Source organism: Ranitomeya imitator, chromosome 10 (assembly GCF_032444005.1).
Source record: "Ranitomeya imitator isolate aRanImi1 chromosome 10, aRanImi1.pri, whole genome shotgun sequence".
In the NCBI taxonomy this organism is placed as follows: domain Eukaryota; kingdom Metazoa; phylum Chordata; class Amphibia; order Anura; family Dendrobatidae; genus Ranitomeya; species Ranitomeya imitator.
The window spans coordinates 146,060,980-146,078,882 of record NC_091291.1 but is presented as its reverse complement, the minus strand read 5'-3'; the positions used below and the strand labels follow the sequence as shown (position 1 = coordinate 146,078,882).

Here is a 17,903-nt window from a genome sequence, read left to right as displayed (position 1 = left end):
CCCCCATAGCATGATGCTGCCACCACCATGTTTCACTGTTGGGATTGTATTGGGCAGGTGATAAGCAGTGCCTGGTTTTCTCCACACATAGCGCTTAGAATTATCACCAAAAAGGTCTATCTTCATCTCATCAGACCAGAGAATCTTATTGGTCATAGTCTGGGAGTCCTTAGAGTTTGCTAAAAAAAAAAAAAACACACAATGCGGCTTTCATATGTCTTGCACTGAGGAGAGGCTTCCGTTGGGCCACTCTGCCATAAAGGCCCGACGGGTGGAGGGCTGCAATGATGGGAGAAGGTTCCACAAAGTCACCTATCTCCCTACTGCATCTCTGGAGCTCAGCCACAGTGATCTTGGGGTTCCTCTTTACCTCTCTGACCAAGGCTCTTCTCCCACGATTGCTCAGATTGGCTGGACGGCCAGGACTAGGAAGACTTCTGGTGGTCCCAAACTCTTTCCATTTAAGGATTATGGAGGCCACTGTGCTCTTAGGAACCATGAGTCCTGCAGAAATTGTTTTGTAACCTTGGCCAGATCTGCGCCTTGCCACAATTCTGTCTCTGAGCTCCTTGGCCAGTTCCTTTGACCTCATGATTCTCATTTGGTCTGACATGCACTGTGAGCTGTGAGGTCTTATATAGACAGTGTGCGCTGCTCCAAATCAAGTCCTATCAGTTTAATTACACACAGCTGGACTCCAATGAAGGAGTAGAACCATCTCAAGGAGGATCACAAGGAAATGGACAGCATGGGACTTAAATAGGAGTCTGAGCAAAGGGTCTGAATACTTATGACTATGGGATATTTCAGTTTTTCTTTTTTATTAAATTTGCAAAAAAATTTACATTTGTTTTTTTTTCAGTCAAGATGGGGTGCAGTGTACATTAATGAGAAAAAAAATTGAACTTTATTGAATTTACCAAATTGGCTGCAATGAAAAAAAAGTGAAAACTGTAAAGGGTCTGAATACTTTCCGCACCCACTGTATGTGTCTTCTCATCGTAAAGCGCAGCAGCTCACCCAGATCCTAATTTGTGACCAATGTCGCGTTTTGCAGGTTACGGTGTGGAGCATCCGCAGTGTGTCCCGCCATCAGAGTTCTCCGAGCCCAGCTTCATCACAGAGTCCTACCAGACCCTGCACCCCATCAGTTCAGAGGAGCTCTTGTCTCTGAAATATGAGACCGAATACCCCTCTCCACTACTGCGAGACCCCGTAGCACCAGACTCGCTCCAAGGAGACTACTTTACTATCAAGCAGGAGGTGGTGTCTCCAGATAACATGTGCGTGGCCCGGATCAGCCGAGGTAAGAGCTTCTGCCAAGACATTGGGGGAGGGGAATATGCAGCCGATCACTGACCATGATGTCATAAAGACTCATCAAGTGATTCACTAATTCCGAAGTTTAAGAGATCAGTATTCAAAATGGAGGTTAGAGGCCTCTGATCATGTGCAGAGCCAGTCAGCCGCAAGGACGACTCCCAGCTAGAACTGTGTAGGAAAGAATTGTAGATTTATTTCTGTAAAGTAGTGCATCATAGAGTGTAGGATAGGAAGAAAGAAGTGATGCAGCAGCTCAGCAAGGAGTCATCGTTTTGAGTATGCAGCTCCTGTGCAGATCTGCTGAGGCAGTGACAGTTTCTCCCTAGACTTCTATGGGTCTGTGTCGTGCTGCGGCTGGGTAATGTCAGACTGATGCCATCCTCATGCCTCTTTTCGGGCAGGTAAACTCGGGGGGCAGGAGTCATTTGAAAGCATTGAGAGTCACGACAGCTGTGACCGTCTCACCCAGTCCTGGAGCAGTCAGTCGTCCTACAACAGCCTGCAGCGCGTCCCCTCGTACGACAGCTTTGACTCTGAGGACTACCAGCCGGCACTGCCCAACCACAAGCCCAAAGGAACATTCAAGGACTATGTGAGAGACCGAGCCGAGCTGAATAAAGACAAACCAGTGATCCCCGCTGCCGCCCTGGCTGGATACACAGGTGAGGCTGTTACCAGGGCTCACATTGTAGGGGGACTGCGGGGCTACACAGTGGTTCCATGCCTGAGGTCGCGAGATGTGAGGCTGCTGCCTGGTGGCGAGTGGGTGGTGAGGAGCCATCGCCCGCACCGGTGCAGGTTTCTAAATTGGGTCATGATTTCTGTGTCTGATAAGTAAACCTGGAGCTTCATCTCCATCTCAGACAACATCAAACGCTGCTGCAGGGTTTATTTTCCGTTACAAGTCACTTTCACACCTTCTGTGTGACTGATGTGATCGAGGTGCTGAGACCAAGCACAGCGCAGAGGTGTCAGCCGAAAACACTGCGACAAAACGTCACAAAGACCCGCAGCTGACAATAGGGATGGACCTGTGCTACGGGGTCTTGTAGGAAAGCGAACTCAATCTGTGAACATTGGGGAAAAATATACTGCATCCCCCCCATCTACCCTGCATGCGGGATGTGAGGGTCTCGTTTCACATCTCATTACCCCCCCCCACCCCCCCATCTACCCTACATGCAGGATGGGGGGGATGTTTATCTCCACAGCCCCTCATTACCCACCCGTCTACCCTGCATGTGGGGTGTGAGGGTCTCGCACGGACTGTGCGCTGATTATACACAGATTACACACGGACCGTGCGCTGATTATACACAGATTACACACGGACCGTGCGCTGATTATTCACAGATTACACATGGACCGTGCGCTGAGTATATACCGATTACACACGGACCGTGCGCTGATTATACACGGACCGTGCGCTGATTATATACCGATTACACACGGACCGTGCGCTGAGTATATACCGATTACACACGGACCGTGCGCTGAGTATATACCGATTACACACGGACCGTGCGCTGAGTATATACCGATTACACACGGACTGTGCGCTGAGTATATACAGACTCTGTTCGTGCGCTGAGTATATACCGATTACACACGGACCGTGCGCTGAGTATATACCGATTACACACGGACTGTGCGCTGAGTATATACAGACTCTGTTCGTGCGCTGAGTATATACCGATTACACACGGACCGTGCGCTGAGTATATACCGATTACACACGGACTGTGCGCTGAGTATATACAGACTCTGTTCGTGCGCTGAGTATATACCGATTACACACGGACCGTGCGCTGAGTATATACAGACTCTGTTCGTGCGCTGAGTATATACCGATTACACACGGACCGTGCGCTGAGTATATACCGATTACACACGGACTGTGCGCTGAGTATATACAGACTCTGTTCGTGCGCTGAGTATATACCGATTACACACGGACCGTGCGCTGAGTATATACCGATTACACACGGACCGTGCGCTGAGTATATACCGATTACACACGGACCGTGCGCTGAGTATATACCGATTACACACGGACCGTGCGCTGAGTATATACCGATTACACACGGACCGTGCGCTGAGTATATACCGATTACACACGGACTGTGCGCTGAGTATATACCGATTACACACGGACTGTGCGCTGAGTATATACCGATTACACACGGACTGTGCGCTGAGTATATACAGACTCTGTTCGTGCGCTGATTATATACCGATTACACACGGACCGTGCGCTGAGTATATACCGATTACACACGGACCGTGCGCTGAGTATATACCGATTACACACGGACCGTGCGCTGAGTATATACCGATTACACACGGACCGTGCGCTGAGTATATACCGATTACACACGGACTGTGCGCTGAGTATATACAGACTCTGTTCGTGCGCTGATTATATACTGATTACACACGGACCGTGCGCTGAGTATATACCGATTACACACGGACCGTGCGCTGAGTATATACCGATTACACACGGACCGTGCGCTGAGTATATACCGATTACACACGGACCGTGCGCTGAGTATATACCGATTACACACGGACTGTGCGCTGAGTATATACCGATTACACACGGACTGTGCGCTGAGTATATACCGATTACACACGGACTGTGCGCTGAGTATATACAGACTCTGTTCGTGCGCTGACTTTCTTCTGTGATCAGTAACAGACATATCTCCATGTTTTCTTGTGGACGCATGGTCCAGGCATCGCCATCTTCCCCTAGCCCCTCTAATGTATCCTCATGTCTCCATACACATTAGCTGAAGCCATCTGGGTGCCCCCCGCCTCTCCCACATTGCTGAAGCACCATTATGGCCCCCCACCCTCCATTATATGAGGCACATTCATTGTAAAGGCTGAGCTCGCCTTCCTCCGCTCCCGGGGTCTGACCACACAAGTTACCGATCTTTTCCTAAACAATTCCACAAGAGATACACAAACTATACATCTATCCGCCGTCCCCGGCCACAAGTATGTACACAGAAGGGCAGATGGAGGACATTCAGACACGGTGTTTACAGATAGTGACGCAGGCTGCGAGGAGGCGACGCTCCCGATGATGGGCACCGGAGTCTGCGCCGTTCACGGTATCGATGGCGGCGTGATCGCGGCAGGAGGTGGGCTATTTTGGGTAGATTGAGGAGGACTTGCCTTTTCCCATTAAAGCTATAATTCACTATTGAAACAAAAACGACTGAACATGGAGTCCGGGAACAAGGCGCCAGGGGGACGGACGGATAAGACTGCAGGTCAGCCACTCGATATCTGAATAAATGTTTTCTTATTTAAACAGAAAATGCTCTTGAGCCTGGGAACGTTCCTTCTTCCGAGCGCCCCTGGGACTTGCGGTCGCTGCACTCACAGCTGTGGCCTGAAGGCCGGAGCCAAAAGTGTGCACAGGTCACAATTCATTTCAGTCCGTTCCTCCACATTGTGAATTATAGATGCCGTCGGATTCATCGCCACCCTCACATCAGACTCCTCACCCCAGACAGACTGCATCTCCAGGCGCTCCATTAAAGCCTCCATGATAAGGCCACCATTATGTCACTGCAGCCCAGACATTGTCCCGCGAAAGGGACAGAAAGAGGGGTCTGTGTTGTCTCATTTATTTTTAGTATCAGGGTTCCCTTTCCCCCCAGTTACTGAATGGGGAGACATTTTTTCCCGGTGAAGCGAGCGCATTCCTATCATGTGACTGCCTAGATCGGGCGGCCATGCCGGGCAGTGCTTGTAACAGAGGCCGCATTGTGCGCAGAGATAGCATGTGACTCCCATTGACTGGATGTAGTCTTTAACCCGATGACCCCTAACCTGATCAGGGTTCACAGTGGGGGACACAAGTGCGCTGTTAATCAGCCCATCTGTGGTGGCGCGGGGACTTTCCAGCGAGTTGCCACCACCAGGGCTCAGGAATCCAGTCCATGGAGCCGTCACATGTCTAAGTATGGGGGAGACGCTCATGGTCGCTGATCTCTGTAGGCACATTGTTCTACCCAAGACCCCTCCAGGGACTGTGCTGGGTCCTATGTAGCGTCCAGATGCCGGCGTGGTTGTTGTCACTTTGCCCATCTTGGCTTCTCTGTACTAATGTAATCACACCCACAAAAGGCCCCAGATGCAGAATGGACCCCGGTTATTCTGTAATTGGGGGTTGTGTTGTTGGGTTTCCGTCTGTAGGTGATGGATGCAGCTCGTTAGTCTGCGCTGTCAGTGAGGTGATGTTTTAGCTGAAATCTTGGCCTGATGTGAATGTTAACCACACTACATCCTGCTGCTTCTGCGCAGCTCCAGCTCTGCAAAATATCCCAGTATCAGAGACTGGAGATACCGGGAACGCTGCGTAATCCATCGTAGTCACATGAACACCTGCCAAATTAGAAAAAAAACTTATTTGTTTCCTCTCAGGTCACTTTAAGTAAGATGGATTTGACAGTTTTTACCAAAATATAAAAACAAAATATAATCCATCAAATTATTCTTGTTCCTTATTTTCCCAAATTGACAGCCATGGCAGCAGCGCCTCTGCAGGTGGTGCACTATCATGTCCTCGTAGTCACTTTGCGCTGTCACTGCTCTGCAGGTGGTGCACTATCATGTCCTCCTAGTCACTTTGCGCTGTCACTGCTCTGCAGGTGGTGCGCTATCGTGTCCTCCTAGTCACTTTGCGCTGTCACTGCTCTGCAGGTGGTGCGCTATCGTGTCCTCCTAGTCACTTTGCGCTGTCACTGCTCTGCAGGTGGTGCACCAGCGTGTCCTCATAGTCACTTTGCGCTTTCACTGCTCTGCAGGTGGTGCGCTATCGTGTCCTCAGTCACTTTGCGCTGTCACTGCTCTGCAGGTGGTGCACCAGTGTGTCCTCGTAGTCACTTTGCGCTGTCACTGCTCTGCAGGTGGTGCGCTATCGTGTCCTCCTAGTCACTTTGCGCTGTCACTGCTCTGCAGGTGGTGCGCTATCGTGTCCTCCTAGTCACTTTGCGCTGTCACTGCTCTGCAGGTGGTGCGCTATCGTGTCCTCCTAGTCACTTTGCGCTGTCACTGCTCTGCAGGTGGTGCACCAGCGTGTCCTCATAGTCACTTTGCGCTTTCACTGCTCTGCAGGTGGTGCACTATCGTGTCCTCGTAGTCACTTTGCGCTGTCACTGCTCTGCAGGTGGTGCGCTATCGTGTCCTCCTAGTCACTTTGCGCTGTCACTCCTCTGCAGGTGGTGCACTATCGTGTCCTCAGTCACTTTGCGCTGTCACTGCTCTGCAGGTGGTGCACCAGTGTGTCCTCGTAGTCACTTTGCGCTGTCACTGCTCTGCAGGTGGTGCGCTATCGTGTCCTCGTAGTCACTTTGCGCTGTCACTCCTCTGCAGGTGGTGCACTATCGTGTCCTCAGTCACTTTGCGCTGTCACTGCTCTGCAGATGGTGCACTATCGTGTCCTCGTAGTCACTTTGCGCTGTCACTGCTCTGCAGGTGGTGCACTATCGTGTCCTCAGTCACTTTGCGCTGTCACTGCTCTGCAGGTGGTGCACCAGTGTGTCCTTGTAGTCACATTGCGCTGTCACTGCTCTGCAGGTGGTGCACCAGTGTGTCCTCGTAGTCACTTTGCGCTGTCACTGCTCTGCAGGTGGTGCACCAGTGTGTCCTCGTAGTCACTTTGCGCTGTCACTGCTCTGCAGGTGGTGCACTATCGTGTCCTTGTAGTCACATTGCGCTGTCACTGCTCTGCAGGTGGTGCACCAGTGTGTCCTCGTAGTCACTTTGCGCTGTCACTGCTCTGCAGGTGGTGCACCAGTGTGTCCTCGTAGTCACTTTGCGCTGTCACTGCTCTGCAGGTGGTGCACCAGTGTGTCCTCGTAGTCAGTTTGCGCTGTCACTGCTCTGCAGGTGGTGCACCAGTGTGTCCTCGTAGTCACTTTGCGCTGTCACTGCTCTGCAGGTGGTGCACTATCGTGTCCTCAGTCACTTTGCGCTGTCACTGCTCTGCAGGTGGTGCGCTATCGTGTCCTCGTAGTCACTTTGCGCTGTCACTTGCGGATGTTCTGGTTTTGTTTCTTCATATTCCGGATGAGCTCACAGTGTCTCCCCGTCCATCTCTTCTCCAGGCAGCGGACCCATCCAGCTCTGGCAGTTCCTCTTGGAGCTACTTACAGACAAGTCATGCCAGTCCTTCATCAGCTGGACCGGAGATGGCTGGGAGTTTAAACTCTCCGACCCAGATGAGGTAAGTGGCCAAAGCTGCACCACGATGCCCTGATAGCTAATGGGCGCTGGGCGACTCCATGACCGACCTTAGAATTACACTGGAGTGGTTCTTACTGTGGTGGGCAGAGCGGCTCCATGGAAGACAAATACAACGGTTCCTCATTAGTCCCTTCTGTGCAGAGATTGATACCTCACAGGCCCAGAGCCAGAGGCTGCACCACTAAGATTCAGATGACCACATAGCTGCGGTGGATTTGTGTCGGGTGCAGTGTTGGGACAGAACATTTTATGGATTCGGATCAGCATCTACATCAATGCACGAACCAGGCAGGACATAGTTAGGTCCATATATATTTGGACAGAGACAACATTTTTCTCATTTTGGTTATAGACATTACCACAATGAATTTTAAACAAAACAATTCAGATGCAGTTGAAGTTCAGACTTTCAGCTTTCATTTGAGGGTATCCACATTAAAATTGGATGAAGGGTTTAGGAGTTTCAGCTCCTTAACATGTGCCACCCTGTTTTTAAAAGGGACCAAAAGTAATTGGACAGATTCAATAATTTTAAATAAAATGTTCATTTTTAGTACTTGGTTGAAAACCCTTTGTTGGCAATGACTGCCTGAAGTGTTGAACTCATGGGCATCACCAGATGCTGTGTTTCCTCCTTTTTGATGCTCGGCCTTCACTGCGGTGGTTTTCAGTTGCTGTTTGTTTGTGGCCTTTCTGTCTGAAGTTTAGTCTTTAACAAGTGAAATGCTGCTCAATTGGGTTGAGATCAGGTGACTGACTTGGCCATTCAAGAATATTCCACTTCTTTGCTTTAATAAACTCCTGGGTTGCTTTGGCTTTATGTTTTGGGTCATTGTCCATCTGTAGTATGAAATGACGACCAATCAGTTTGGCTGCATTTGGCTGGATCTGAGCACACAGTATGGCGGCTCTGAAGACCTCAGAATTCATTCGGCTGCTTCTGTCCTGTGTCCCATCATCAATAATCACTAGTGACCCAGTGCCACTGGCAGCCATGCATGCCCGCCCCATCACACTGCCTCCGCCGGGTGTTACAGATGATGTGGTATGCTTTGGATCATGAGCTGTACCACGCCTTCACCATACTTTTCTCTTTCCATCATTCTGGTAGAGGTTGATGTTGGTTTCATCTGTCCAAAGAATGTTCTTCCAGAACTGTGCTGGCTTTTTTAGATGTTTTTTGAGCAAAGTCCAGTCTAGCCTTCTTATTCTTGATGCTTACGAATTGCTTGCACCCTGCAGTGAACCCTCTGTATTTACTTTCATGCAGTCTACTCTTTATGGTAGATTTGGATATTGATACGCCGACCTCCTGGAGAGTGTTGGTCACTTGGTCGGCTGTTGTGAAGGGGTTTCTCTACACCATGGAGATTATTCTGCGATCATCCACCACTGTTGTCTTCCGTGGGCGCCCAGGTCTTTTTGCATTGATGAGTTCACCAGTGCTTTCTTTCTTTCTCAGGATGTACCAAACTGTAGATTTTGCCACTCCTAATATTGTAGCAATTTCTCGGATGGGTTTTTTCGGTTTTCGCAGCTTAAGGATGGCTTGTTTCACCTGCATGGAGAGCTCCTTTGACCGAATGTTTACTTCACAGCAAAACTTTCCAAATGCAAGAACCACACCTCAAATCAACTCCAGGCCTTTTATCTGCTTAATTGAGAATGACATAAAGGGATTGCCCACACCTGTCCATGAAATAGCCTTGGAGTCAATTGTCCAATTACTTTTGGTCCCTTTAAAAACAGGGTGGCACATGTTAAGGAGCTGAAACTCCTAAACCCTTCATCCAATTTTAATGTGGATACCCTCAAATGAAAGCTGAAAGTCTGAACTTCAACTGCATCTGAATTGTTTTGTTTAAAATTCATTGTGGTAATGTCTATAACCAAAATTAGAAAAATGTTGTCTCTGTCCAAATATATATGGACCTAACTGTATATTGATGTGAACGGTGATTTCACACAATGTCATACTGAATCATGGGGACTGATGGCTACCTTGGTGGCCGGGAGTCTGCTGAGGACCAGCGTGATCCTCGGCTAAAAAAGTCACAAAATGTAAAGATTTAAATCAGTTTTCCCAGTTTTAAAATTATGAAGCAGAAAAAAAAAAAAACATGCTATCGCCATCCATAATTCCAGCTTATAAAAGCATGACGTAAACTAAAACAGTCACTGAACGCCAAAAATTCCAGATTTCCTCCAAAAATGTAATGAGTGATATGCCCCATAATTATGTAATTGGAAACTGTGGCTCAGTGCATAAAAGCAAAGTCCTCACCCAGCACCTTCAACAGAAAAGTGCAAAAAGTCACTGGTCTCAGGAAATGGGCAAAGCAAAGAAGGGTTTATCTTCACTACTAAAATGATATAACACATGTATATCTATACAGGTTTGGCCTCACAATCCTCGGACTGATCTGGGGTTTTATGTCTCCAGGTCATTTTAGCGGCATCATTAAAATGTCATAAAATAAAACCCAAGAACTTATGGAGGAAACAGTTTTCACAATTTTGCCCCACTTGGAATTTATAATAATAATGTGGTAAAATGAACGCTGTCAAAACTGCAACTCGTCCCTCACAAAACCAGGTCCAGATATTCTTCTATCGATGGACAAGGTTCTGGCTCGGAAGAATAAATCAAGGTGCAAAAACTAAAAATTATCCAGTTCCAGAGGGGTTAAAGGCCATTCTGTCCATTTCTTCTGGTTTTTCATCTTTGGATTACGCAGGCTGTTTACTCTCAATCTCATTCATTGCAGGTTGCCAGACGTTGGGGCAAAAGGAAAAACAAACCCAAAATGAACTACGAGAAGCTGAGTCGTGGTTTGCGCTATTACTACGATAAGAACATCATCCACAAGACGGCCGGGAAGCGCTACGTCTACCGCTTCGTATGTGATCTGCAAAGCCTCCTGGGCTACGTGCCGGAGGAGCTGCACGCCATGCTGGACGTGACACCCGACACTGATGAATAAGCACTCCGGCCGGGGGATGGTGGAAATCAGAGACGAGACCCTATGGACCCCGAATCCCCTCCACCCCAGAACGCTTCATATCAGTCGGATGTGGAGGATTCTGGGTAAAGGAGCTTCTGACATTCGCGAGGTGGAGATTGCCTCAGTTACTGAAGCTCTCGGTCAGCGGTGTCACCATATGGCCAACGTGGAAGAAGAGCGATATGGCGGCTTCTGCCAGGGAGCAGATTCATTCCTGAATTATGCCAGTATTTTATTTTTTTTTTTTGCTTATGAGACATCTTCTTTGTTTGGCTGTGGGCAGTGGGGGGACCATAAGCCCCAGCATCCATCAGGTCACTTCTATGAATTAGCAGCTACAGGCGGAGGAGTGGCTCTGCCACCCAAGGGGTAGATTTTATATTTATGGGTTTTTACATTTGTTTTTTATCATGAAGCAAAGTTACCGAAACTTTACAAATCTCTCAGGACAATTCATAACTGTAGCGACCAAACGCAGCCCTTCCCCCGCACAGCTCACTCCTCATCCTCGCTAATTTATGCCTTCTGCTGAGCCTGTGACACAGAGGTTGCACCATGTCCTCTTTGCCATCTTCTGTATCCCCAGATTGTATTTTTATAAAAAAAAAGAAAATATATGTAAATATTTTATAAAAAAAAAAATGTAAAGAATTGTACAGATTTAAATTGCTTTGGTTTTTCAATGTGCCAAAGAGAATATGTGCGATCCTGATCTGCGCTGACAATCCTGTGCGATCGCTGCAGCAGCGTCACTGTGTGGGAAGCCTATGGGGGGCTCAGTACTGGGGACCCCATCTGTGGGGGCCGCAGCTCTGCTCTATACATTCCTCACATCCTCCAGACTGACTGGGAACACTTGAGTTTGTCATTTTATCAGACAAATAAAGGTGATTATTGAAAGCGGCAGCCGATAATGGACGCGCTCCACGTTTACTCCTCCTTTTCTCTGGTGGTTTTGCAGGAGCGCCATTATCAGGATGAGAGTAATCTGGTGTTTTCATGAAGACGTGAGGAGACCTGCTTACAAATCACGGGGAGGCGAGGGCCCCAGCGCCATGCTTACACGTAGGAGCCGGTAATGGGGGTACAGTCATAGAATCGAAGGTTACAGGTCACTCGGCATCAGCAGCAAAGACAATCAGGAGTTTATACTATGCAAGAAATGACTGACAATGTACAGAATATGGAGGATAGTCCAGTTTTGCTTGCAGATGTTTATCACGGGGATCTGTGCGTAGGACACGTTGTTGATGCCTTAAATATTAGGCCCTGAGAAGCGTCCGCAGAACTGTCTGAACAGGAGCTCGGCACCATTGTGTCAGCCGCTTGTTATTGGCGCCATTAGTGACTTTCGCCAGAGCAGCGAGCCCGGAGGTGGCCATGAGGAGGTGAGCAGGGCGGCATTGCAGATGGGCACATCACCGTACACAGCAGGGACCTAGAGCAGGCGAGCCCCAATATCCCATGTTGGGGACACCAGGTATAGGGAACGACAAGGCTCGAGCGGCCAGCGATCCCATGCTTCCATGTTACCTCCGTCCAGAAGCCATCTCCTTCCTCGCTGCATCGGTTGAGCCGGTTGGTGGTCTCTCTGCGGGGTCTCTGTACTGACAATGTAGCATTTCATGTACTGTTCTATGTTCTGGAGTATCAGTGGTATTAAGGGTCCTGGTGCAATGTGCTGCAGCACAATGTGGGGTCCAAGCCCAGAGTTTAGAAGGAGGTGGTTTTGTTTTTTTTATTTCCCTGTAGTTTTTCTGATGCAGGAACATCAATTCTGATAAATATTTTTCTATATACGTGAATCTATTTTCTAACATTTCATTTGTTACTGTTAAAAAGGTTTTAATTAAATGAAGCATTTATACAAAAGTCAGACTCCTTGATTATTGTATTTGTATGGGGGGAGGAGGACAACTATGGGATAAATATTCTATTATATCCACCCCAGTAAGACCCTGTGACAGAATAAAGATTTGGGTTTATCTGCTGTGCACCCGAACAAGGCGGCAGAAGATCGGGGGCATTTTCCAGTGGTGGCATAGTCTACTCAAAATTGTTTATAATTGTCTGAGAATTTGAAATAACTTCTGTACAAAAAAATACAAAGTTCCAATTATCCCTACAGGTTTCCACACCAGAATTCACCCTTGTGCTATATTCACACATTGCTTTATTGCTGCTTTTTTTGCTGCTTTTTTTGCAGCCAAAATCTTTGGCAGTAAAAAAAAAACTCATTACAAAACAAAAAGGAGGTTTTTCTGCAGATTGTGTGTCATTTGTCTACAAAAAATGTTTAATAAAGTTACTTCAATTCACCAAAAAAAACTGAAAAAAAATGCATGGCTGTTGTAATTGCTTTTTTAAAAGTGACATAGAAGTGACATGCTGCAGTTTTCCAACTCAGTCAGGAAGAAAAGCAATTGTGTGCACGAGATTCCTGAAATATCAGCTATTGCTGGCACTGTAAAAAAAAAAAGCAGCTTTTAATTTCCATTAAAAAAAAAAAAAACAGCTGCAAAAGCACAACATGTGAACATAGCCTGAGCAGTGAAAAAAAATCCCTCAAAAGATTTCTGCATTTATAAATCTGCCCTTTAAGAGGTGTCAAAGGACTGAACTCTAGAATGTGGTAGATGTCACTTATCTGCTATTTACAATAAGGAACTTTCCTGCAAAATGTGAACATAGTGAAAGAAAGTGTAAGACTGAGATGGACATCTGTGGAAGAACTACAAGTCTCAGAAATATTACAACCTGAGGACAGAGAGCAGAATCTGAGCACTGATGTCACAACGAAGGTATGGACGTAATGAGAAGAAGCCTCATGGTATCTAAACAGTATTGTGTAAATATATTAATTAAAATATCACCAAGACTGTTTCCAGTAAGTAAGCCCCATGTACCATCAGCAGCCCCATGTACCATCAGCAGCCCCATGTACCATCAGCAGCCCCATGTACCATCAGCAGCCCCATGTACCATCAGCAGCCCCATGTACGGTCATGTTCTGCAGTCAGCCAACTATCAACCTGTAAAATGTTACATTCACTATAAACGGTTTTCTTCTCACTATAGAAACTGATAAACATCAAACTTACCGAGAAAATGCAACAAAGTAACCAGAGCAGAAACAAAACATCCCCAGAAATAGCTCAGACCCTGCAGGAACAAACCCGTACGGCGCTGACCCTACTACAGACTATGAGGAACTACAACCCCCAACACCACAACTACCCAAAAGGGCAGAGTTTAGTTATTTTTTTCTTCACTCTGAGTTGTAAATGCCGCTTGTTCTGGAGGATCTGAATAATAATGTATTTCCTGCACAGAATGTATATGAAATGAATAACACTGCAAGACAGAACTGACAGAAGAGAGCAGAACCTGAACTAGGGGTTTTCATTTCACTACTTTGAATTTTCAGCTCTGTAATTACTATCACAAGAACAAGTAATGTACACATTGTCTGCACCGGCAGAATAGTGAGTGCAGCTCTGGAGTATAATACAGGATGTAACTCAGGATTAGTAATGTAATGTATGTACACAGTGACTGCACCAGCAGAATAGTGAGTGCAGCTCTGGGGTATAATACAGGATGTAACTCTGGATCAGTAATGTATGTACACAGTGACTGTACCAGCAGAATAGTGAGTGCAGCTCTGGAGTATAATACAGGGTGTAACTCAGGATCAGTAATGTATGTACACAGTGACTGCACCAGCAGAATAGTGAGTGCAGCTCTGGAGTATAATACAGGAGGTAACTCAGGATCAGTAATGTATGTATGTACACAGTGACTGCACCAGCAGAATAGTGAGTGCAGCTCTGGAGTATAATACAGGATGTAACTCAGGATTAGTAATGTAATGTATGTACACAGTGACTGCACCAGCAGAATAGTGAGTGCAGCTCTGGGGTATAATACAGGATGTAACTCAGGATCAGTAATGTAATGTATGTACACAGTGACTGCACCAGCAGAATAGTGAGTGCAGCTCTGGGGTATAATACAGGATGTAACTCAGGATCAGTAATGTAATGTATGTACATAGTGACTGCACCAGCAGAATAGTGAGTGCAGCTCTGGAGTATAATACAGGATGTAACTCAGGAGCAGTAATGTATGTGCACAGTGACTGCACCAGCAGAATAGTGAGTGCAGCTCTGGGGTATAATACAGGATGTAACTCAGGATCAGTAATGTAATGTATGTACACATTGTCTGCACCAGCAGAATAGTGAGTGCAGCTCTGGGGTATAATACAGGATGTAACTCAGGATCAGTAATGTAATGTATGTACACATTGTCTGCACCAGCAGAATAGTGAGTGCAGCTCTGGGGTATAATACAGGATGTAACTCAGGATCAGTAATGTATGTACACAGTGACTGCACCAGCAGAATAGTGAGTGCAGCTCTGGGGTATAATACAGGATGTAACTCAGGATCAGTAATGTAATGTATGTACACAGTGAATGCAGCAGCAGAATAGTGAGTGCAGCTCTGGGGTATACTACAGGATGTAACTCAGGATCAGTAATGTATGTACACAGTGACTGCACCAGCAGAATAGTGAGTGCAGCTCTGGGGTATAATACAGGATGTAACTCAGGATCAGTAATGTATGTACACAGTGACTGCACCAGCAGAATAGTGAGTGCAGCTCTGGGGTATAATACAGGATGTAACTCAGGATCAGTAATGTAATGTATGTGCACAGTGACTGCACCAGCAGAATAGTGAGTGCAGCTCTGGAGTATAATACAGGATGTAACTCAGGATCAGTAATGTAATGTATGTACACATTGTCTGCACCAGCAGAATAGTGAGTGCAGCTCTGGGGTATAATACAGGATGTAACTCAGGATCAGTAATGTAATGTATGTACACAGTGACTGCACCAGCAGAATAGTGAGCGCAGCTCTGGAGTATAATACAGGATGTAACTCAGGATCAGTAATGTAATGTATGTACACAGTGACTGCACCAGCAGAATAGTGAGTGCAGCTCTGGAGTATAATACAGGATGTAACTGAGGATCAGTAATATATGTACACAGTGACTGTACCAGCAGAATAGTGAGTGCAGCTCTGGAGTATAATACAGGGTGTAACTCAGGATCAGTAATGTATGTACACAGTGACTGCACCAGCAGAATAGTGAGTGCAGCTCTGGAGTATAATACAGGAGGTAACTCAGGATCAGTAATGTATGTATGTACACAGTGACTGCACCAGCAGAATAGTGAGTGCAGCTCTGGAGTATAATACAGGATGTAACTCAGGATTAGTAATGTAATGTATGTACACAGTGACTGCACCAGCAGAATAGTGAGTGCAGCTCTGGGGTATAATACAGGATGTAACTCAGGATCAGTAATGTAATGTATGTACACAGTGACTGCACCAGCAGAATAGTGAGTGCAGCTCTGGAGTATAATACAGGATGTAACTCAGGAGCAGTAATGTATGTACACAGTGACTGCACCAGCAGAATAGTGAGTGCAGCTCTGGGGTATAATACAGGATGTAACTCAGGATCAGTAATGTAATGTATGTACATAGTGACTGCACCAGCAGAATAGTGAGTGCAGCTCTGGAGTATAATACAGGATGTAACTCAGGAGCAGTAATGTATGTGCACAGTGACTGCACCAGCAGAATAGTGAGTGCAGCTCTGGGGTATAATACAGGATGTAACTCAGGATCAGTAATGTAATGTATGTACACATTGTCTGCACCAGCAGAATAGTGAGTGCAGCTCTGGAGTATAATACAGGATGTAACTCAGGATTAGTAATGTAATGTATGTACACAGTGACTGCACCAGCAGAATAGTGAGTGCAGCTCTGGGGTATAATACAGGATGTAACTCAGGATCAGTAATGTATGTACACAGTGACTGCACCAGCAGAATAGTGAGTGCAGCTCTGGGGTATAATACAGGATGTAACTCAGGATCAGTAATGTAATGTATGTACACAGTGAATGCAGCAGCAGAATAGTGAGTGCAGCTCTGGGGTATACTACAGGATGTAACTCAGGATCAGTAATGTATGTACACAGTGACTGCACCAGCAGAATAGTGAGTGCAGCTCTGGGGTATAATACAGGATGTAACTCAGGATCAGTAATGTATGTACACAGTGACTGCACCAGCAGAATAGTGAGTGCAGCTCTGGGGTATAATACAGGATGTAACTCAGGATCAGTAATGTAATGTATGTGCACAGTGACTGCACCAGCAGAATAGTGAGTGCAGCTCTGGAGTATAATACAGGATGTAACTCAGGATCAGTAATGTAATGTATGTACACATTGTCTGCACCAGCAGAATAGTGAGTGCAGCTCTGGGGTATAATACAGGATGTAACTCAGGATCAGTAATGTAATGTATGTACACAGTGACTGCACCAGCAGAATAGTGAGCGCAGCTCTGGAGTATAATACAGGATGTAACTCAGGATCAGTAATGTAATGTATGTACACAGTGACTGCACCAGCAGAATAGTGAGTGCAGCTCTGGAGTATAATACAGGATGTAACTGAGGATCAGTAATATATGTACACAGTGACTGCACCAGCAGAATAGTGAGTGCAGCTCTGGAGTATAATACAGGATGTAACTCAGGATCAGTAATATATGTACACAGTGACTGCACCAGCAGAATAGTGAGTGCAGCTCTGGAGTATAATACAGGATGTAACTCAGGATCAGTAATGTAATGTATGTACACAGTGACTGCACCAGCAGAATAGTGAGTGCAGCTCTGGAGTATAATACAGGATGTAACTGAGGATCAGTAATGTAATGTATGTACACAGTGACTGCACCAGCAGAATAGTGAGTGCAGCTCTGGGGTATAATCCAGGATGTAACTCAGGATCAGTAATGTAATGTATGTACACAGTCACTGCACCAGCAGAATAGTGAGTGCAGCTCAGGGGCACCCACTGTCTGCAGGACCCAGGCAGTGCAGCATCTGCACAGGTGATGGCGGCCGCCACATTGGCAGAGCCTGTGGTGGCTGCTGGGTTCGAGGACCATTCGGCTCCGGATCTGGCGGGGGGCACATGGACCGATCCGCCTAGGAGGGGCATGCCGCAGCCGCTCAGCCATGTGGAGTATCCAGGGATGAACATGGAGGTGTACAGGACCGGCGGCAGTGAGGTGTGTCTGCTGCCCATGTGTCACCGTCTTCGGCCCCCAGCGTCACCGGCCCCATGTGACACCAGCCCCTTTTCCTCCCTGCTCTCCCGTGCCCCATGTCCTCGTAGGTCCCCAGGTTCAGGTCATTGTGCTC

The 17,903-nt window shown here is 46.9% G+C and overlaps 1 protein-coding gene across 6 annotated transcripts in view; it reads left to right on the top strand.

Moving 5' to 3' along the window:
* Positions 1-12,467, top strand: part of ETS1 (ETS proto-oncogene 1, transcription factor) — a 102,400-nt gene extending 89,933 nt beyond the window's left edge. For all 6 annotated transcript variants that reach the window (XM_069741056.1, XM_069741057.1, XM_069741054.1 and 3 more), the window contains 4 exons: positions 1,058-1,306; positions 1,725-1,985; positions 7,452-7,570; positions 10,359-12,467. In XM_069741056.1, the coding sequence (XP_069597157.1) occupies positions 1,058-1,306; positions 1,725-1,985; positions 7,452-7,570; positions 10,359-10,574 (845 nt within the window). In that variant the 3' untranslated portion in view covers positions 10,575-12,467. The remainder of the gene's footprint in view (positions 1-1,057; positions 1,307-1,724; positions 1,986-7,451; positions 7,571-10,358) is intronic.
* Positions 12,468-17,903: the final 5,436 nt, after the last annotated feature.